Raw genomic sequence first — 21,148 nt, forward strand, 5'->3', positions numbered from 1 at the left:
AACCGCTTACCGATCTCCGTAGTAATGAAGGATAGTGTGGCATTCCCGATTTTATAATAAGATTGTCCCATCTCTCGTGGGTGGCGTAAAAAGCGACTAAGGTACCACATATGATAGTGGGCAGCAGCGTTCTCTATTGCGCTAGGAAGGCGAGGTGAAACCAGCATAATAACGTCATGAAGGTAATAAGATTCCAAGAGTGAGACTATTTAGAAGACCACTACACCACACTACTCTATGAGTCTTTTATCGCATAGCCGTGTAAAAGATTACCTCTATTTACACTATGGGTTCTAATCTAAATTGTTTGTCACTTGGTTCATAATAGAGACGAAAGAAGAAGAAAGAAGACTTGGCTTCGGAATATATGGGAATCGGCAGCAATAGCCAGCGTTGAAGAGCTATTTCGTTTTGCTAGCGACCGTAAACAGTTCGCAGAGCTGACGGCAGATTTCCAGTAATGGAGAGCCATAAGAAGAAAAATATTGGTTCATAATAATTGTTTTTTGCAGACTGTGCTGATGGCCGTAGTCTCGTTCTCCGAAGTGGACTTCTCTTATGACCGCGAATTCCTGCAGGACGCGCTACGTGAATCACATCAGTCGTTGAAGTAAGTGTTTTTAAACTACAAAACTATTTGATAAAGTCAGGTTGCTAAGTATTGTACGTCTGCAAGTGTTACGAAACTGAAGTGCCGTGTGTTGATTTAATTTAGCCTGTCTTTCACCAGAACAATCTTCTTAAATTACTGCTAATGTATAACTAACGCCAGTCAACAAACCAAATATCATTCAAATTTTAGCGTGAAGGAGTAACGAACATAAATTCTCGTGTGAATTCCTAAAAATTACATCGTGGTCTTCAATGTATACGATTTTAACAGATATTTGGTTGAATCTTCCAGGTCCGTGGTTGAACGCCACCTCTCCGACAAGTCAGTCTCTCGCCTCGCCGGCGTCTTCGCATTAGTATCTCGCGCCGACCTGCTCGACTCCCTGTTCGCCGACAAAATCGACGAGGACGTCCTCAAACTGACCCGGATGCTCCGCAAAGAACTCGACCGAGGCCTCCTATAATCCGCCAGGAAACAGCGTGAATACCGTCCTACCTAAGGTCTGTGTCCAGAGTCAATCTCTAGGCGATAGAGGGGCGAAGGCCTCCCCTTCAGCGTGAACCTTCGGTCAGACCGCTGTGGTCGCATGACCTCTTCGGAATGCTTCGACTATGGGATCACTTACAATATTGTTATCCCCACAAATGGGGATTTGGTTTTCTATAAGACTTCGGAAATAAGGATTTTTTTTGCACTGTGTAGTTTAGGTAATGAAGGACTAAATGACTGTTGTGTGAGGATTATGTACACTATTTTAGCCAATGAACACGTGTGCATTTGGACGCTACCCAATCACGGGGCGCTAAATTGTGATCAATTGCGTGAGTTAATGATTCTAGTCTTACTTCACACCAATCAGCCATTTAGTTCCTGTACACGATGTAGATCTTGCTTGAGCTTAATCTCACTAGTTTGTACGTTGTTTTTACACTTATTTGGGTATTGGATTTTTTATACTCACTGCTTGGATGAGTTATATTTAATTTTTGAATGGGGTGAAGATTGAAGAACTCGGGAAAATAAAAACTCTGGCTCTAATTTTCATGACTTTACATTAAATGGAATAATTCTAAAGTCCTTTTTTCTTCTTTATCGTGGATGCATTTACTATCCGAGCTTAGAATATTCAGCCACTTTTTATTTATTAATTTATTATCAATACGTATCCTGATAAAAATCTACATAGGAATATAGTTGAAATCTCTGTCTGTTAACACCGAGTATGTATTTAATTATTACTGTCATTTTTTGTTTAGTAAAAGCCACAGTACACAGACGTATGTAACTGGTTTTGTATGTATTTACTAAACCTATGTACATGTACAAGGTGTTATTTAATGTACTGAAAACTTCGACGTCTCGACAGTGTCCCTTTTTTATTTTAGTTTAGTTTATTGTGTTTATTTTCCAATACATTAATATTTAAAAAATGTATTCACATGTTTTACTGAGTCAGTAATTCTACTTGATTCTAGACTCATAATCATTCATTCATCATAATCATAATCAGTACTAATGTAAGTTTGTCAGTTGCACTCCGCCGTTTTTAGAAGAAAATCAGTGTGAAAAAGCGGTCAGTATTAAATAATCCGAGTAGTACGCAACTTCGCTTAAAACGTTTAATTGGCATATGATAACTTTTAGGCTGGGCACAGTAAAAAAAAATTTCATAAAACACACACAGTGTGAGTAATCGATTTTGAGCAAACTACTTTAAGATTTTCAGTTATTTAATTAACACCTTGTTATAATAGTATCTAACACTTCATTTATTTTTATGCGCCTCAAAAACCTATCCAGTTTGCCGTATCCTTTGCCAGTATATATTATACCTATCCAACATGACGTAGTATAAGATTATAAAATGACATTATGTTAAGTTATAAATGTTTTAAATGGTGTATAATTTATTAGTTATATGTTGTGATGGCTTGCCTGGATTGTGAGTGGGTTGATGTATAGTTAAGGTTAGAATGCATTTAATAGATGTACCTAAATGTGATTTTAATGTTTATCGGCATATTTTGTATATTTTAATGGTTTTATGTTAGTTTTAAGAGCAGTTACCATAAAGCCTAAACATGACATAAGGAACTGAAATTGATCTAACGAAGTTTAGTTAGGTAACCAAAAATAATTAAGTGTTTTTTTAATGATTTTTATTTAACTTTTTTACACATGTAATAGAACTGATTAATTATTGTATTTATGAATTTACTAATTATCAATAGCTTCTTGTATGATACTCATTATATCAACTTGTACTTATATCTTAAATATTATCGGACCAAAATTATATATCCACGCAGTTGACATATCTGAACAAACATTCATATCTCAATTTTGTATTAGCAATAATTATTTATTTTCACTAATTTAAATTAGTGCTCGTAAGTTACAAGTTAAGAATGGATTGTACTTTCTTATAAGGGACACTCTGGAAAACATTACACGCAAATAACCTTTCTTATGCTTTAAAATGTAAGGCCGTTTTGTTGCCGATTCGCGCCACTAGAGGCGCTGCCAATTTGCCCATAGTAACTGTAACTAAGGCAATTACGTCAAAACAACTTACTGTCTGAAAAACTAATACAAGGGGTACTAAATATTTTAATGCGACCCGATTAACTTCAGAGTAGGTCTGTTATTTATCCATTTAAAGCATGTACCTACATAATTAACGTTGCTTTGTCACCCCTTTCCTTTGAGCAAGAACATGATTATATACAATTGAAATTTAAGTACTATATGTAATGAAAATACCTTATATTTTCATACCGGATGGTTGCTTAGTAGGTTCAGTTCAAAAGTATTTAAAAAAATATCATTCGCTATTGTCACACAAGATGGAAAATAATTAACCTTTAGTGGATCCCGAACTTTACCTATATCTGTATTTTTACATCAGAATATGAGTGTCTTTTCAATATTATAGTATTTTAACCTTTTCAGCGTCATGACAAATACATACATGCTCTATTTATAAAACTAACAAACCTGTTAGCAAAATTTACGCAGTCATCATAAACTAGTCTAGATGGCCAAAAATATCTGAACACCAGACAGAACCGATATGACGCCGCTTTATTACCTTTCTTGCCTTCATGTATACAGTTTCTTTACATTTTACTAAATAAGTACCTACTCACCAGTAGGTACACACGCTACTTGTCAGTGAAATGGTATCCATTTTGACGCAAAATCGCAACCCTTATTTTGAGCATTTAACTCGAGCAGCGATTCATTACAGATTTACAGACCAGAGCCTCGATAATCCGAACTCCAAATCACCAACCCCTCTTCGGACTCCCAAAGCGTTCGAATTATTACTACGTTAGAAATAAAACGAGCTCACTTCAATGATGACCAAAGTTTAATATTTTCGATTTGGTGGAACCATAATTATAACCTCAAAAACACCTGGCATGGTACAACCCAGAATAACTATCACTCAAAAGGGCTAAATGGAAAATACATATCCAAAGTCACGGTGAGGGAGTGAGTGGTCACTCGGCAGTTCGACTTTCGGGTTATCCCGAGTACGGATTATCGAGGCTCTTTGTAGATTCTTAGCCAGTTAAGCGCCTCGCGCCTTTAGCTCGCGTCGCATTTCTATTCGTCTTATTATTTAGACGTTGAAGAGGTTAAAATGATTGTTTAAGTCACGCACACTCTCGCACGTCGACACCGATGACACTGTAATACTCGTATAGATAGCCTGGTCACTATGTCAATTATTGTGTACAGGCATTTTAGGAAAATAAACGTCCAAACTTGAATTTATATGCTTTGACGCCGAATTATGTAAGCATGGAGTGGACTTATTCGTATCTATACAATACGGTGTTTTTGCATTGTACTAAGGTCATTAAAGATCTAGGTTTTACGACTCTTGATACGACTGCGCGCGATCGTTTTTCAATTTCGTAATACATAGCTTGTTTTATCAGTTAGCAGCTTTGCTGTGAGTGTCTCGAACGTTCAATGTACGGTCAAATGGCTCGCGATTGCACGTAGTCGTAGTAGGGTCTTGCGTACCCAGTAGAGGTAACAAAATCACACTCGAATCTTGTACTTTCTTGCCTATTTCAGCCGAATAAACATTGCCTACATAGTGGCCTGTGCCTATTGGTAAACCGTACTAGTCGAGTTGTTGCGATTGTCTTTTGTTTCTTTCTAGCTAGACTAGTCAGAAGCAGATGCACTGAGTGATTATAAAACAGAAGCATGATATGCTGGTCAAATAACATCTACAATAAATTATCTAGCGAGAAAACCTTGTGCAATTTCAGAATCGATTTGATCATAATAAATGATAGAGTATTAGCACTGTAATTCGTCGCTAATACCTAAGTTACGTTTGTTATTTTTAAGTGCTTTGTCCTATCACATATTATTGCATACAAAAGTCGTGGTAGGAAGTGGTTTGACCTACGTCATTCGCAAGCAAAAGATTTGTTTTGTATTCGGTCTTGCACATCTGAATTTTTCGGATTTTACTTGTGAAATTACATAAGCACTAGAGTCCGTAAAACGATAACAAACTGTGTACAATAAATATAGAGGAAACAACTTACATTAAAGGCTCTGAGGTGGCTTTTTTGTTGTTCTCGTTCAGTGCTTCTCTATCATGTAAGACTGGTTAAAAAGAGACGCAGATATCGCCGCTCGCGCTAGTTTTGTCAGCTAGATGAAATCAAAGATACGTCCAAGTAGGGATTGTAATTAAATGACAATATAAGTGTGTAGTAATACTTAATTTAGTTTCGTTACTCTCTACGTGGTATCTTTAGTGGATTCGATGGTCATACTTGGAAATTTGATATTTTAAGACTCTAATGTAATTTTAATGTTTATTAAATATTTTACACGAAGTTGCTTCTTTTATTTGCTGCAACATTGAACCCGCGATATCCCAAAACTTACTACTCTATCCCGCGGGAATTTAAAAAAATCGTATAGTGCACCTTTATGATCCTCAAGGAATATGTCTGCCAAATTGAAATATTTATCTCTCAGTGAAACCACACTGTGGATCTGTTTATCCCGCTTACTCTTTTATAAATAAGTACAGTCAAGGACAAAGATATCGACACGGCCAAAGTTACAAAAATATGTATACACGACTTTATGCACATAACATTAAGACCGTGTATACATATTTTTGCAACTTTGGCCGTGTCTCTTATCTATCTATCTATATATCTTTGCCCTTGACTGTAGAACCTTTTCTAATCACTAAATCTGTTTTTCTTTAGGACAAATCTTCCATGCGAATAATATTTTGGTCTATTCTCTCCTTTTTCATAAACTACTAGCATTATTTACACCACTTCCTAAAGGAACTAAAATAAAACGAACAATTATTGTGAAAGCACCAGTCAATAATTTATTCACTAAAATTTCTTAGTATACAAACATGGTAGGTATCCGTGAGGTGACATCGATACTAGTACAATAGTGCTAAATTCAGGACACATACTTTGTAAGAAATGTTCGGGCACAGACAACTTACAAAACAAAGCGTGGAAGTCTTTGATTAAATATTAAGTATGTTTTAGAATAAAATAAACGGCTAATTAAGCACTTAATGCGGCAATTGATACCGTCGTAGCAGTTATTAGTTTCATTCACCCGCGTTTGATAACTGTGTCAATAAATAAAATGCAATTTAAAAGGCGCCGTAAAATGTAAGGTCGCGGGACAACTTGAACGCATGTCAGGTCAGTAGAGTGGCAGAGCGTGCTCTCGACAGGGACGAATGGCAGAAAAAAGGGAGGCCTTAGCCCTGCGGTAGGACACTTTAACGGGTTAGAAAAAAAAGGGATCAATACTTTCTATGCATGCGACTCATGGCGTAAGCGAGAGAGCACGCATATGGTGCTACCTATTTTGTTTTAAGTAGGTAACAGGATAGTTACATTATTGGCGCGGTTTAACGTATTATTCTGTAGGTATTTTTTAATCTTCTATTTTACGCCATGATGGTTCTTTCCCACAGTTCTCAGCTCATATTCTAAGTTGTCAGCACCCCAACATTTGAAACTTATTTACTTAATTTTACAAAGATGCGTTTACTCTTTTTAAGAGTGACATCCTCTACACACTCGACATATAAATTACGAATACGAATGAAACAGTCGTTACAATAAATAATGCGACTAACTTAACAGTTCAAATAATGCATGTCTTCATTGGTTTAAAAGTCATCTTTTATTTTATATAAATTAAAGTAACACCTACTTCGTTAATTTTAGGTACTTAGGTTCTGAGATGTTTACTTACAATTAAGAATTGAATGAAACGGCTATTTAACACTAAAGCAATGACTATTTACATATACATCCAGGAATGTTGAAGTATGGAGCGTTTTAATTATACAAGTAGAATAGTTCGTTATTATGTATAAGTATTATAAGTTCACTTAACGATACACAGAAACAAGTTTTGATTACTTAATGTACTTATGCAGGTACACACAATCAAGCTCAATTTTAAGACCGCGTAATACTTATTTCCAAACAACAATTAGAAATCTCCACTATGCTTTTCGTTTTAATTAATAAATTTTTCGTAGCATATTGCGGCTCTGTTTTATGGATTTATAATGAAATAGAATGATAAAGTATTGGTTTTGTGGTATGATATTGTTCAACTTTATTGTCACAATATGCAAAGTACCTACGTAGAAAACAAAAGAAGTCAGTCCGCTAAATATTCTATCAAAAATTTTCTTCCATGAACTGTTCAATCATCAGGTAACAGTTTGTTTGTTTGTATTTTCCTTTACCTACAAAGTGTTTTTAATTGTATTTAATTCCGTCCGCATTTAAATAACCTCAGCAAGAACTAACTTGGCCATAAACCTGTCGTTTTAAGCAACGCTTGTTTCAGATGGCATTATACCTATTTATATACGATTCTTCTTCATACGTACATATGTATGATAATCGGAATACTTTTAATCACTTAACTACTCTGACTTATGTTGACCTATTATTATTATTACACATTTTTATGATCAAATAGCTTGCGGATGAGCTGACATGTACACTTACACTGTGGAATTTAAAGAACCATTCTACATCCACGAACTACATATTTTTAGTATAAAATAGATTGATTTCCCTATCCTAGCACTATGGTTCTAAATATACATAACTTCTATGTATATATAGGTAGTTTTCTATAAATTAATCGTGAGTATTCAAATTGAACTTAATGTTATGTTAAAATAGTAAATTAAATATCTTTCAGTTGTCTGTACAAATAGTAAAACTGCTGTTTCTGCAACTGATGCCGAAATGACATATTATGTGGGTTCTCGTTTGTTTTTTACTTGCTGTAAGATAAATATTGTTAAGGAAAAGTTCTTTTGCCACACCATTAATTAATTAAAAGGGCATTGCCTCGTTAATCGATAATTTCTGATAAATATCACTACGTTAGTACAATTACCTGTACTATCTGTACTGATAACAAAGCCTTAAATTATAGGTGTAGGTACTTACTAAAATTACAATTTAATGGCCATTTGAGGGTATAATTGAATGAAGATCTTCAGTGGATCCTTATAAACGTAAATGCATTGTTACGTTGCCGACTTCGTACAAAATACTCTCTTCTTCACAAATATATCATCGAGCTAGAATGTTCGTCGTGTCTTTCAAAAAAGACTTTCCTTTTCACTCACCTTCTTCCCAATTTACTCCTTTTGTTTTCTTTTTGTGTAAGTTTTTAACATGAAAAATATTTCGCGCGCCAAGTTCATCTCGATAATATGTCTGTGTTATTCCTATTCCAATAGGTATCAAGATCGTTACTATCAAGTGTTTATATAGATATGTAGAGGTTAGAAGACATAAGCAGGACCAAGGTTTCTACTGGCTCCTTCACAATATCTTTGTCGGTATTTGAATGTTTCAATCGTATGCTTTCTACAGTCGATTGCGAGATACCTACAGTTTTAAATAAATCAGTGGTTCCCAATCTTTGCAATACTCCGACTCTCTATAGAGCTTGTAATTTATTTGCAATACCTCTGCGAGAACAGTGCGACAGTGCGACGCACAGTGGGAATTCTTGAATTTGATCCAATTTCATGAATAAAACGTTATTTCGATAACAAAAGAAACAATTGAAACAGCCCAATAATCCGCTCTTCTAATTACAATATACATATTAATATAATAAACACGAGATTCCACTGTGTCTACGTACAATTCAACTACACATAAACGTATGAAAACCGTACTCTATTCATAGTTCAAAACAGAAGAATTCAAAACAAGTACGAAACTGTGTGCGTTATAAAGTAAATCGTTCCATTAGTTTGGTCTTGAAACAATGTCAAAATTTACTAACTACGTATTATAACTACAAATTATAGCTAAATCCAAGTATGTTTGGACATTGGCTCAGCCACTGGTTTTTAGCAAACTTTGAGTGCATGAATAATAAGTGAATTTAATGTAAGTAACCTGATTTGCTAAAAATATTTAATTTCGTCAACAGTGTCAATTGAAATTGAATATAAATTAATAGGGCCTTTTAAAAGTCAAGTCAATTGAGATCTTGGAACGTTAGATTTATTGCAGACAAAATACATATCCTTTTCTGGCTAGTAAGCAGTGAAAGAAAACCAATAGTTTTGTCCCCGTTATATTAGAGCTCATTGGCATGCCAGTGGATGTTCCCTTTTCTTTAAAACAATAATAAATATTTCACAAACTAGTTTAATTCGGCGCACACAGAAAAAATATTATTATATTATATTTTTGAGTAGTTTTTAATTACATTTTACTTTAACAGCAAGGAATGTGACTTGAGAAGCTTTTGCAAACTTTGTATCAGTTTACTTCAGTAGAAAACCAAAAGAGCTTGTTAACCTGGGGCCATCCATTAAGTACGTCACACCATTTTGTCAATTTTTAGCCCCCTCCCGCCTTGTCCCTCATATTTCTATGAAATTGCAATTATTTTGTTCGAACTTCGTATCTTGCCGTCCCGCTGACGCTTATTTTTTTAATAAGAGAGTAAGAGGGACGGTACGATACGAACTTCCATTTTCGACTAAAGCAGAGCCGCGCTCCCACCCAAAGATGTGCGTCATTAACACATTCTCGCACAGTACTGTGGGAACAGCTGATGGTGGAAACAGCTGAGTGAAGCCACAGTAGGTATAGAGAAAAGGAGCGAGGCGAGGTTAATGGAGCGTTTCTAATGGTTAATGAAAAATACATTCCTCGCAACACATCCTCACATATTATGTGGAAACGGAACTTAACCGCCTGTCCCTTCCCACCCCTAGATGTGTGACGTAGTTTACGGATGCCCCTGTTAAGATGAACGTCTGAGGGTGTTGTGGCTTACTCCTTGAGCTTATGCCAGTCGGCGATCTGCCGACGCGGCGCCGCCTGCACCTCGCGCCAGTGGTGCCGCGCCGAGCCCGCGCCGTTCGCGCCCAGCTCGAGCCGCCCGATCACCTGATACAGACACAGGTTAAACCTAGTGTCCGGTGCCCGTTGGCGTCCAGTTCAGTCTAATGTCTACCTTCCATAGTGAGCGGAGCGGAGCGGACAGTTAACTTGCAACAATCAACTTCATAATAGTTTGGTGGGAGTACTAGAGTGTGGGGTTCCCGTTTGAAAATTAGGAAAGTCTGGGCAAAAGCGTAAAATAAGTCCTTACTTCATATTGTTTATTGGGCTAACAACGAAGTAATAGAGAGGGGGAAAGGGTACCTACATCATTGTTGGCGACGCGGTGGCAATGAGGATGAGGACCTCTCGTCCGTTACCTCGTTCTTGGTGGCACGGTAGCAATGAAGGGGTTACGTTCTTGGTAACGCAGTGGCTGTGGGGATGGGGTGACCACGTTCTTAGTGACCCCGTAGCTGTGGGGTCAGGTTATCACATTCTTGGTGACGCGGTGGCAGTAAGGACGGCGTTACCACGTTCTTTGTGACACAGTGGCTGTAGGTTTAGCTTACCATATTCTTAGTGACACATGTAGCTGTGAGTTTGGGTTACCGCGTTCTTAGTGACGCGGTGGCTGTGCTGTGGGTTAAGGCTACTTTGTTTTTAGTGACGCATGTAGCTGTGGGCTTGGGTTACCACATTCTTAGTGACGCAAGTAGCTAGGATTTAGGTTACCACGTTCTCAGTGACGCATGTAGCTGTGGGTTTGTGTTACCTCGTTGTTAGTGACGCATGTAGCTGCGAGTTTTGTGTTACCTCGTTGTTAGTGACGCATGTAGCTGCGAGTTTTGTGTTACCTCGTTGTTAGTGACGCATGTAGCTGCGAGTTTTGTGTTACCTCGTTGTTAGGGAGGCATGTAGCTGCGAGTTTTGTGTTACCTCGTTGTTAGTGACGCATGTAGCTGCGAGTTTTGTGTTACCTCGTTGTTAGGGAGGCATGTAGCTGCGAGTTTTGTGTTACCTCGTTGTTAGGGAGGCATGTAGCTGCGAGTATTGCGTTACCTCGTTGTTAGTGAGGCATATGTACTCGTAGCTGCGCGTATTGTGTTACCTCGTTCTTGGTGACGCGGTCCCAGTCGAGCACGAGCAGCTCGAGCGCGACGTGGTCGAGCGCGGCCTGCGCGGCGGCGGCCGGCAGCTCGAACACGAACGACTCGTTGAACACCGGGTTTAGGGTGCGCTTCTTTACGTGCGTCTTCTTTTTAGCGATGCGCTGGCCGTTGTACAGCAGGTACATCTTTACATATCTGTTGGAGAGGAGAGATGATTGCTATTAGGAAGGCTTTAATTAAACACATGTTTGTTGTAGAAGAGACGAGTACAAAAATATGTATTTATTCGAACTAGGTACTTTAAAAAATATGCTACCACAACCTTGTTACGTCAGAATAAGAGTTTGTGGTACCTACATATATTTTTGAAACTTTGAATAAGTCCATATTTTTACATCACGTATCTAATAAGAAAGCCGGAAGATCATGTGATCGAACAAGTCGTAAACTTAGATACTGGTCGTAGGAAGCGGAGGAAGATTCCGCTTAAGTAACTCGGTTACATGTCAAAATGTCCTTAAAGGCCTACGGTGGCTGGCGCGGGTGCACTTGTCGAGCGCACGCCTGCGAGGGTGGCTGCAGTACAAGTACAGTACAGTCCGTTGCACGACGCGTGTAGTTACCGCTGCTCATACTATTTTGGAACAGGCGTCCACCCGCTCCGTGCAAACTGAGTCAGTTAGCGTAGGCTTAGTCCGTGGTGTCCGTACAATGACCGAGAGGCCAATCCCAAGCGGTTGTCTTCTCGGCCCCGTGGAGAGGGCGGGGATGCTGCTACGTGATTTTTTCCCCTTTCAGCGGCTTCATACGCCGACCACAATTATGGCCGTCGCTGGGACTTGGGGCCTCACTGTGGTCATATCCTGTGGTGGGTGCCAGGCAGGGAATCATCTTCAGAGCGTAGTCGTGTGGTTTTATTTCGGTATGCTCCGGGGGGGTGAGCCTGCTTCGAGCGGAGGATATGCATAAGACGTATTGTTGTGTACTCACGGGTCGGCCAGGCCGGTGACGTCCATCTTGGGCAGGTTGCGTGCTTTGAGCAGCACGACGGTGAGGCGCGCGGCGGCCGGCTGCCAGCACAGCGACACCAGCACCTCGCCGCGTCCCACGCGCAGCATCTGCCCACGCGAACACTACACTCAATCCAGAGTTAACTGCTAGGATTTGTAGTCTCAAAATGGGACTGTCATCCCTAACCCGTGGATTTACGTTTTTTTAACCCTGGACTGCGGAAGTGGTCCTATTTAACTGCAAGAATGCAGTAAACATGTAGTAGGTTTAGAATAAGTTAAATTTAGTTATTTTTTTCAGACTTTTTTATTTACTGTATCCCTATATTGTGTGTTAATAAATATTTTTCATGCCTTAAAAATGCAGGAAAGTAGAACTATTGTGTGATATGGGATCTGTTCCATGGTTAATATTGTGAGGCTGACCTTGAGGCTGCGCGGCTGCACCTCGCGGCAGAGCGCCATGGCCTCGCCGCTCTGCAGCTGCAGCGCCGACAGCGGCGCCACCACCTCGCCGATTATCTCGTCGCGGGAGTATCTGCAAGGCGACCGTACAATCATGTCCAACTGAAGGCGAAGAGCTTTCATTTTATATCAACATCATCATCAGCCGGAAGACGTCCACTGTTGGACATTTAGAGACCTCCCCCATAGACCTCCAGTTGCTTCGGTTGGACCCGAGGCTTTTACCAGGTCATCCGTCCATTCCATCTCGTTGGTGGATGTCCTACGCTGCGCTTGCCGCTTAACATAGGCTCTCTTGATAGCTTATTACGTGACTCTGAGCTTTTCCAAAGGGCCAACAGTGGAGGAACATGCAACCCTGACAACATCAAATACAAAGTAGTGATCCATACCTATCAAAGCTGAGGACCACGAAATGTAGCGTGATAGCACTGAGCTGGTGCGGCGCGAGTCCGTAGAACGTGAAATCCTCGTCGTACACCGGGCAGCGGGTCTTGCGCACCACCCTGCAATAAACATGTTGAAGGATATTAGGTTGGCATGAACAAGTAAAGCTCCCTAGTAGGTTCGTGTGTAGAAGAAGAATTTTATGTACAAAAGAGGTTCTATATACAAGGTGTCCCGTAAGTAATAAGATGAGATAGGATACCATTTTTTTGGAATAGTTGCTACATATATCCGTGGAAAATTATACAGGTTTTTAGCACTGATGGTCATTGAGCAAAGCCGCGGATGGAATGGACGAACAGACAGACAGAAAGACAAGAAGAATCTATAAGAATTCAGTTTTTGCCATTTTGGTTACCTACGGAACCCTAAAAATATATAATTCACTGACACAGCATACGAAGCTGCACTAATGAGCAAAAGGGGAACCTCGTGTAGGAGTCCCTCGAGCTACACTAATGGTCAAGAGGGAAACCTCGTGTTGGAGTCCCTCAAGCTACTTATATTAATGGCCAAGAAAGGAACCTCGTGTGGGAGTCCCTCGAGCTACACTAAGGGCAAGAGGGGATCTTCGTGTGGAAGTCCCTCGAGCTACACTAATGGGCAAGAGGGGAACCTCCTATAGGAGTACCTCGAGTTGCACGAATGGGCAAGAGAGAAACCTCGTGTGGGTCTCCTTGGAGCTACCGACCTGGTCTTGACCTTGTGCTGCTTGTCGGGCAGCAGCTGCAGCTTGACGTACGGGTCGGGCCCGGCCGGCTCGCGCCCCGGCAGCCCCTGGCACGACACCACCGACACCACCAGAGCGCTCTTCTCATTCTCGTAGCTGCAAAAGGCAAAATTAGTTGACAGTTTTACTTTAAGTTTGTTTTAGTTTTAGGCAATTAGGTCCATCCGCGATCCGCTCCGGGTGGTACTTGTTTCGGCAGATAGTTAGCGCTGGCCATACAGCGGGGCAATGCAACTGGGTTATGGGCACCTTTGATTTCAGCCGGGTAGCTACGACGCGGAGTGATGGTTTTTAGTTTGACTTTTTTATGTATTTTTATAATTGTACCTAAGTATATAGTATATTTAAAATACGATACATAAAGTCGTTAAGAGTCCCCCTCAAGCTCGCGTTCCCATACAAAACGTACTTTCGTTCTAATTTACAAGCAACACTACGGATCAAAACGTAACTTTGCAAATATAATGAGAGCAGCCATTACGATGTTTATAAATTAGTTTTAGTAATAAATGAATTTCCATTTCTCATACAAAACTTAAAATTAACGAGATTCTGTTACATTAGAATATGAACGAAAACTAATTATAAACATCGTAATGGCTGCTCTCATTATAGTTGCAAAGTTGCGTTATGATCCGTAGTGTTGCTTGAGGGGGACTCTTAAGTTTACAACACGTGACGCATTCTCGCCGAGGTGCCAGTTAATTATGGTGATTTTCCACCGGCGAGGCGCGACGAGACGAGGCGAGAATTGAAATTTGTATGCATTCTCGCGCGCCAGCCGCGAGCCGCCGCGGGTCGCCGCGGGCGCCGCCAGCCATACAAATTTCAATTCTCGTCTCGCCTCGCCGGTGGAAAATCACCTTTAGCCTGCCGCAAAACCGTCGCCTACTCCTTGAAAAAAAAAAACTAAAAAAGCAATAGGTACTTAGTTCTTTGTTCGGCGCTCTCATCATGAAGCAAGTGAAGTTCACATGGTGGCGGGACTCTAACGGCGTGTAAGTAAACACGTGTGACTTGTGAAGTAAAGTATAATTCTAACAAGTACTCATTTTGATAGGTACCTAATTCTTATAAGAACCAAGTCTTATAAGTAGTTCCTAATGAAACATTTGAAAGCAGCCGGTAATTTGATGGAACCTACAAATAGAAGATAACTTTAAAAAATTCACGAGAGAATGATCTTTGAACACCTTCAATGGTCCTTTCTAATGTATCCCAGAAAAATCTACATAGTATAACAATATAGGTATGTTTTTTCTAAATCACCACCTATTGTTCGAGAACAATAGGTACCTGAATGTAACGAAATATCAATAACTACAACAGCGAACAAACAAAAATGTTCTCTGCTTTAATTAGATGCTTCAGGATCCAATATGACGTGTGTCGCAGTAATAAAGTCGGAAAAATACAATATGGCAGACTCAGCCGTCTGGCAACTCACCGGTGTTTAGTTTTTATTACAATACTTTCTCATATCCAGTACGGTTTTTTTTTGCTCAGAAAATTTCTCGACCGTAGGTAATGCATGATATAGGTAGGTATAGGACTATGGGTAGCAAAAGAAGTTGAAGAAACAAAGTACTGTGTTTTTACATCGAAATAAAGAACGCACGAGTCATTGTACCTACTTGTAATTACTTCGTAATTAGCGGCCATGGTCTCGAGTAGCCTGAAGTGTAGCAGTATAGTATCAAATCGCGTTAGAATTGTTTTTTCCTGTTCGGTAAGAACATTTCCCCGATTAAGTTTTTATCTTGATTCCAGACTAATACATCACAAAACTAAGGCAGTGGATTGAATCCAAATATTGTGACAATAAACATTATTATTTACCCTATTTGTTCCCCTGCAGGCTGACAGTTTTACGATCTATCGTAAGTAAATAAAGCTTTAGCTTTCTTTCTGTCTTGAAACGGAGGCAAAAGTAAGCTCTTATAGTCGGCTTTCAGTCCATGAAATTTACAACAGTGAGAAATATTCGGCCAAGTATGTGTGGTGTCAGGTTTACCGAAGGGTTCTGTAGTCAAAATAATAAACACAAAAGTTTATCAGCCTGCCTATACTCCGTTTAATTTAAGGTTTGAATTAACGGTCAAATTACACATTTCTCGGTATTTCGAACACCAACGGACTAAAAATACGTACATGTACATTTATTATGTTTTTATCATAGAAATTAACACAATTTAAAATAGTTTCCTTGTTTCATTTAAAAACGTGTCCAAATTGTACCGTTAAGTTTCAAACGTTAAAATAAATCGAGTATAGGAACATCATAGTGGATACGTCCTTTTTACAGAAACTTATTTTTTATCAATTTCCGTTATTCATAGGTACCTGTATATATTTATAGCGAACTGTGTTCTTTTTCATTTATTCTTGATACCTCAACTGAAAAGTTGGAGAGTATTAGAGACGCCTTTAATATAATTTTTAAAGACTCGCTTGTATGTACATGGTGTGCTTCTCCTCAATTTCGTTTCGTATTTTAATTACTAAAATATGATGTGATTCACGGAAAAATTCACCTTTAAATTGCCCGTGACATTCGGATAAACAGACAGCAGACAGAGACAACAAAACTAAAAGGGTTAGTTATCATCATATTGTCTACTGGACTCTAAAAACCTGTCCATCAAGTAGGTAACCGTTCATCCTCAAGACGACCTTTTAACCTTGACTTTCTTTCCTAACGTATTCACAATTTAAGGGATTTGCATTGCCCACTAAGCTTGTTGAGGGGTTGAAAACTGGAGGCGTAGGTATTTGTAGGTACGGTGACTCTCCTAAGGGACGTTATTCTAAACCAGGTTAAAATGTCTATTCGTCAGTCATTGGGCGAGGGAAATTTACTTGTTATCTGCATACAAAAAAGTAAAATCAGTAATTAATGAAATATTTGAAATTTGGTAAAAAGAACAAACATTTTGCTGTCACAAAGTACCTATTCAGTCAGACAGATGACAGCTGTAATTAAAGCACAACACAATTATAATGATAATGTTAATAATAACTAATAACGCACGCTTAGAATAATTAAGCTGACACAATCCGAAATATTCTAAACCAGATTTTGTTTTGCACAAAGTTTATTTTGGAAATTCGAATATTTCGAATTGTGCCAGTACCTAGTAAGGACACGCGGAACGTTTGCGATGTTCGTGTTTGCATATTTTGATTTTGTAACCGAAAATTACGCTAAGGGCACAGCGCCTCTACAAATAATTTACGCCGTCGCTATCGAGTACGTCACTGTAAACGCACGGTAGTGGTACAGTTTCATTTTTCGCGTGCTAATAATGAATTCAATCTAAGCAGTCTTACAAAAACAAATACCTATTACAGTTGTTCTCAGTTTAGCTCAAACATTTAATTCCGACCTTTTTTGATACAGCCCAGTTTATTCCTTAATTGCGATGAGTATACAATTAAATAAGCTAAACTGAATTGCTTAGTTACGCTTCGAAAAACAAAATACTGATAATAATTTTCATAACACGCCCTAATTAGCTCATTAGGTAGTCTATTCCCTCACTGTTAATTCTGCAGTAAAATTAAGAGTACTTCATAACTTTACCTGTATACTCATTAATGTACGACTGTATGTGTTCTTAAAATAATAAAATAAATAAATAAACTTGCCGCAAAAAAACGCGTCTAAGACATGTACCTATAATAACAGTTTTCTACGTTTTATTTAATGGTAGGTAAATAACTCAACACAGTTACTCGTAGTCTTTAAAAGCCAGACACGTAAATACTTAACGTTTTAGTTTAGTGCCGTTAAGATAGTCGTAACATTTATTTGAACAATTACTGTTTTATTGTAATATTATGTTGACTAAATACTTGAGCGAGTGTTACTGCCGTAGGTATTTTAGGTCATACATGTTCCTTTTTTTGTTAGGATTGTATTGATTTTTTGCTCGTTAAAAATATTTGTACTCAGATATATATAACTACATGTACCAAACCAGTCAATCAGATCTGACCATTAAAAGTGGGCGGAACATAGGTACAATCTTTATTTGTTAGGTTAGGAGTGATGCTAGAGTGAAACTTTTTTAGTAAATAATTTATCGAGATTGTGGTCAAAACTCAGGGTTTCGAATTACTTACGCTCCGATTAAGCGTTCTTCGTCATTTCTTTCAGGTGTCGTAAAGATATACGAACTTTCAGTCCCAACCAACTTACATATGCTGGTGGCCAAATTAAAAACTAACCTCACTGCATACAGTTTTCCCAGTCACGTACGGACAGGTAGCGCCACGGGTATAACTATGTCAAGTTGGCAGACTATTCCTCTCAACGTCGTGGCTATAAAAGTTTTATCGCTAGCTCGGGACATATTGAAGGTTTATTTTAATAAGGGCTTAAATTTTATTTGTCAACTTGAAATTGGTCTGGAAGAATTATGGAGATACCGACCTAACTTAAACTAAACATTGCATGATATATTTAATTTAAAAACTAATTGGAAAAGTAAGCTGGTCACCTGGATTAACACATAAGCTACTATTATACCGGTATTCCCACGGGATCGGGTTTCTTCAGCTGAGTATGTATAAAGTCATGGAATGATGGGCAAATTGGTATCCATACCCAAAACAAATCTCATGCATATCACGTGAAAGCTTAATCTAATACCTTCAAACGAGCAATTCTTGTATATATACTTAAATATAATCAGAATTTTGGAAACTGCTCCAACGATTTCGATGAAGTTTGGTATTCGGGGTTATTTTGGTTTTCGGGGGTATTTTGGTTCGGGGGTATTTGGGTTTTCGGGGATGATAAATCGATCTAGCTAGGTATTTCTTCTCTGGGAAAACGCTTGTTATCGAGTTTTAGCCCAAGTGAAGCTCGGTCGCCCTGGTACTTTTCTACTATGGGGACAAACTTCAAAATCCTCGAAGAAGCGAGTTATTAACCCTCAAATAGTTATAGGAGCTTACAAGTCATTATTTTTGTGTTTTAAAAAAATATCTCATCATAAAATATGTAAATTCTCCCAGCCTTCACTGACTATAGTGGTCCTAGTCCTACGAGTAATAACAATTATAGCAAATGCTGTTGTCAATACATCTACATACGTTATAATCGTATGTGTGATGAGGCTAGGTTCCATATCTATTTGCCTATCGTTCTTTGGGCTGTTGTTTATAACGCAACGCCAATAAAGGCTAGAATAGAATTTAGTAAAATCCCGGTATATCAACTCAATTGGGAGGAACCAATGATTTATTTACACGTGTGAAGCTAAGTAATAATATAGTATGGTATCTTCCTACGTCTAATCAGATTGAGACGGCAATAAAACCATCGTACAGCACATTTCTTGTTTCCTTGTTTTCCAGTAACTTTACCCCTTATTCCAGACAGGTCATTAAAAGTAATGAGCGTGACGCACTAAGTATAGCCCCGCGTAGGTTGCGAGTGGGCTTCGATAGATTCCCATCGATAGAATGGAACTGCAGTCAATAGCTTTTAAAAGCGTAAATAAGACTATAAGCTTTAAATTTGATCTCTGTTTGTTTATGATTGGTTATTTGGAGTATTTTTGTATTTTTTATTTCAATTCCAAATTTGTTACTTTTACGGTCATCCCGTAATAATTAATAATTTGATTGCTTAGTAGCGACATCTCTTGTCTGGGTGAGCGGTTAGTTCCGAAAGGGTGTTACGTCTCTCGATGAGAGCGAAACATAGATGTCGCTAGTGCTGCTGTTTAAGTAGCGTAGTAGAAAAAAGCAACCTGAGATATGTGTGCATAGGAGAAATTCGTGTCTGTACTTCTCTCCAGTGGTGGTGTAGGGGTTTGGCACGCAGCACGGAATGCTGAGGACCTGGGTTCGATTCCCAGCGCTGGTCTCTTTCTGGTTTTTCTGTGCATCCATGTTTCAGTTTGTATTTTCGCTCTGTTTGTTTGTTTTGCCTGTTTCATTGCGAGGGAATGTTTTTCTATTTCGGCTTGGAATATGATAGGATCCATAATCTCGTGGTATCAGTACCTACCTACCTGTTAAGAAAACCTAAATTGGCAGTAAAGCTAGCTATAAACGTGGTTTTTGCGTAAAAAGTGAATTATGCGTGGAAAATAATTTCGACGCACAATTCAATACATAAATAATTAATGCTGCGAATACTTATTGTGATAAATAATTGAAGCTAAAAGGGAGGACCTTGGAGAAAACTGAGTGAATATAATTATCGTATAAGTTTCAACATTTTGGCCATACAATTTAAGCACCTTACCTTTTTACAGACCAAATACATGGCAAGATAGATGGCTTAGCAGTATTTTCGTGTTGTTTTCGCGGATAAGTTTCATTTCATTCAGCAATGTGCGTAAATCGTTTACTTTTGTATTGGTTCTGGTATGGAATCTATTTTAACTGGAATGTACGTTGTGTGTGTCCCGTGATCCATCTTCGTGGCCGTCAGTGATTGATCGGAATGAAAAAAAAGCAATCAAGAAGCAGCTGTGTTATTGGAATGGATATGTTGACATAGCGTTGGTGATACAGCTATAATACCGCGTAACTAGCATTTTCCATAAGGTATAATTTTCACTGCACTAACAGTACTAACATTGTAGTGTTCTGACAGTCAAAATTATACCTTATGGAAAATGCTAACTACGCGGTATTGCTGTATCACCGACGATAGGTAAAATGACATCATTGAATAAAAAGATAAATAAATAAAAAGGAATAAAATAAAGTAAATAAACATGGTCGAACATTATAAAGCTACTTTTGAAATTAACCACTAGTATGTAAGTTTCATATGGTTCCTATAAAAAGTCGCTATAATGTGTGTATTGTTGTTATTACTCATCCAACATACAACAGCATAATGAACATAATTATCTCTCCCAAATTATTTAAGTTGGCAAAATATGAGTTACAATATAAGTATTATACACAAGCAGTTTTAGTATTTTTAATTTGTTTTATTGTGCTTACGTAAAACATACCATTGGGTGTGTGCATGTGTAAATAAGAATGGAAAAATAAATATTGTTTAGTTTATTACGCCAATGAACGCTCCATTTAATCTACCGACTAGCTTATTCCTCTCTTCAAGAATTTATATAGTCGTATCCCATCTATACGTATATTTCTGTAAACTACAACAAAGCTACATAAAGTTTTATAAAAATGCACGTCTCACTTGACCTTTGAAATGTGACTACCTCTCGTAAATATATAACGGAAAGATACAGTTACCACGCAGTAATGCTCGTACGAGATGAAAGTAGGTGACCTTTAGCTCTCCGACATGCGTAGAACTTCCGATTTAATGTAAATATGAGAACGACTCACAATTTATCAGGGTATGA

At 38.4% G+C, this 21,148-nt stretch overlaps 2 protein-coding genes across 2 annotated transcripts in view; one reads left to right on the top strand and one right to left on the bottom strand.

Annotated features, from left to right (window-relative positions):
• Positions 1-512: 512 nt before the first annotated feature.
• LOC141439596 (tumor necrosis factor alpha-induced protein 8-like protein) lies at positions 513-5,487 on the top strand (the record flags this gene model as incomplete). The annotated part of the gene is given in 2 exon segments (XM_074103888.1): positions 513-610; positions 905-5,487. Coding segments are annotated over 2 exon segments (270 nt in total), but the record flags the coding sequence as incomplete, so codon positions are not given.
• Positions 5,488-5,976: 489 nt separating this feature from the next.
• Syt4 (Synaptotagmin 4) overlaps positions 5,977-21,148 on the bottom strand; it is a 47,808-nt gene continuing 32,636 nt past the window's right edge. Inside the window, exons 5-10 of the mRNA XM_074103876.1 lie at positions 13,758-13,892; positions 13,012-13,125; positions 12,581-12,692; positions 12,135-12,262; positions 11,144-11,339; positions 5,977-10,098 (exon numbers count right to left, since the gene is read on the bottom strand). Of these exons, the coding sequence (XP_073959977.1) occupies positions 9,982-10,098; positions 11,144-11,339; positions 12,135-12,262; positions 12,581-12,692; positions 13,012-13,125; positions 13,758-13,892 (802 nt within the window). The 3' untranslated portion in view covers positions 5,977-9,981. The remainder of the gene's footprint in view (positions 10,099-11,143; positions 11,340-12,134; positions 12,263-12,580; positions 12,693-13,011; positions 13,126-13,757; positions 13,893-21,148) is intronic.

This window comes from Choristoneura fumiferana, chromosome 21, assembly GCF_025370935.1.
Source record: "Choristoneura fumiferana chromosome 21, NRCan_CFum_1, whole genome shotgun sequence".
Taxonomy (NCBI): domain Eukaryota; kingdom Metazoa; phylum Arthropoda; class Insecta; order Lepidoptera; family Tortricidae; genus Choristoneura; species Choristoneura fumiferana.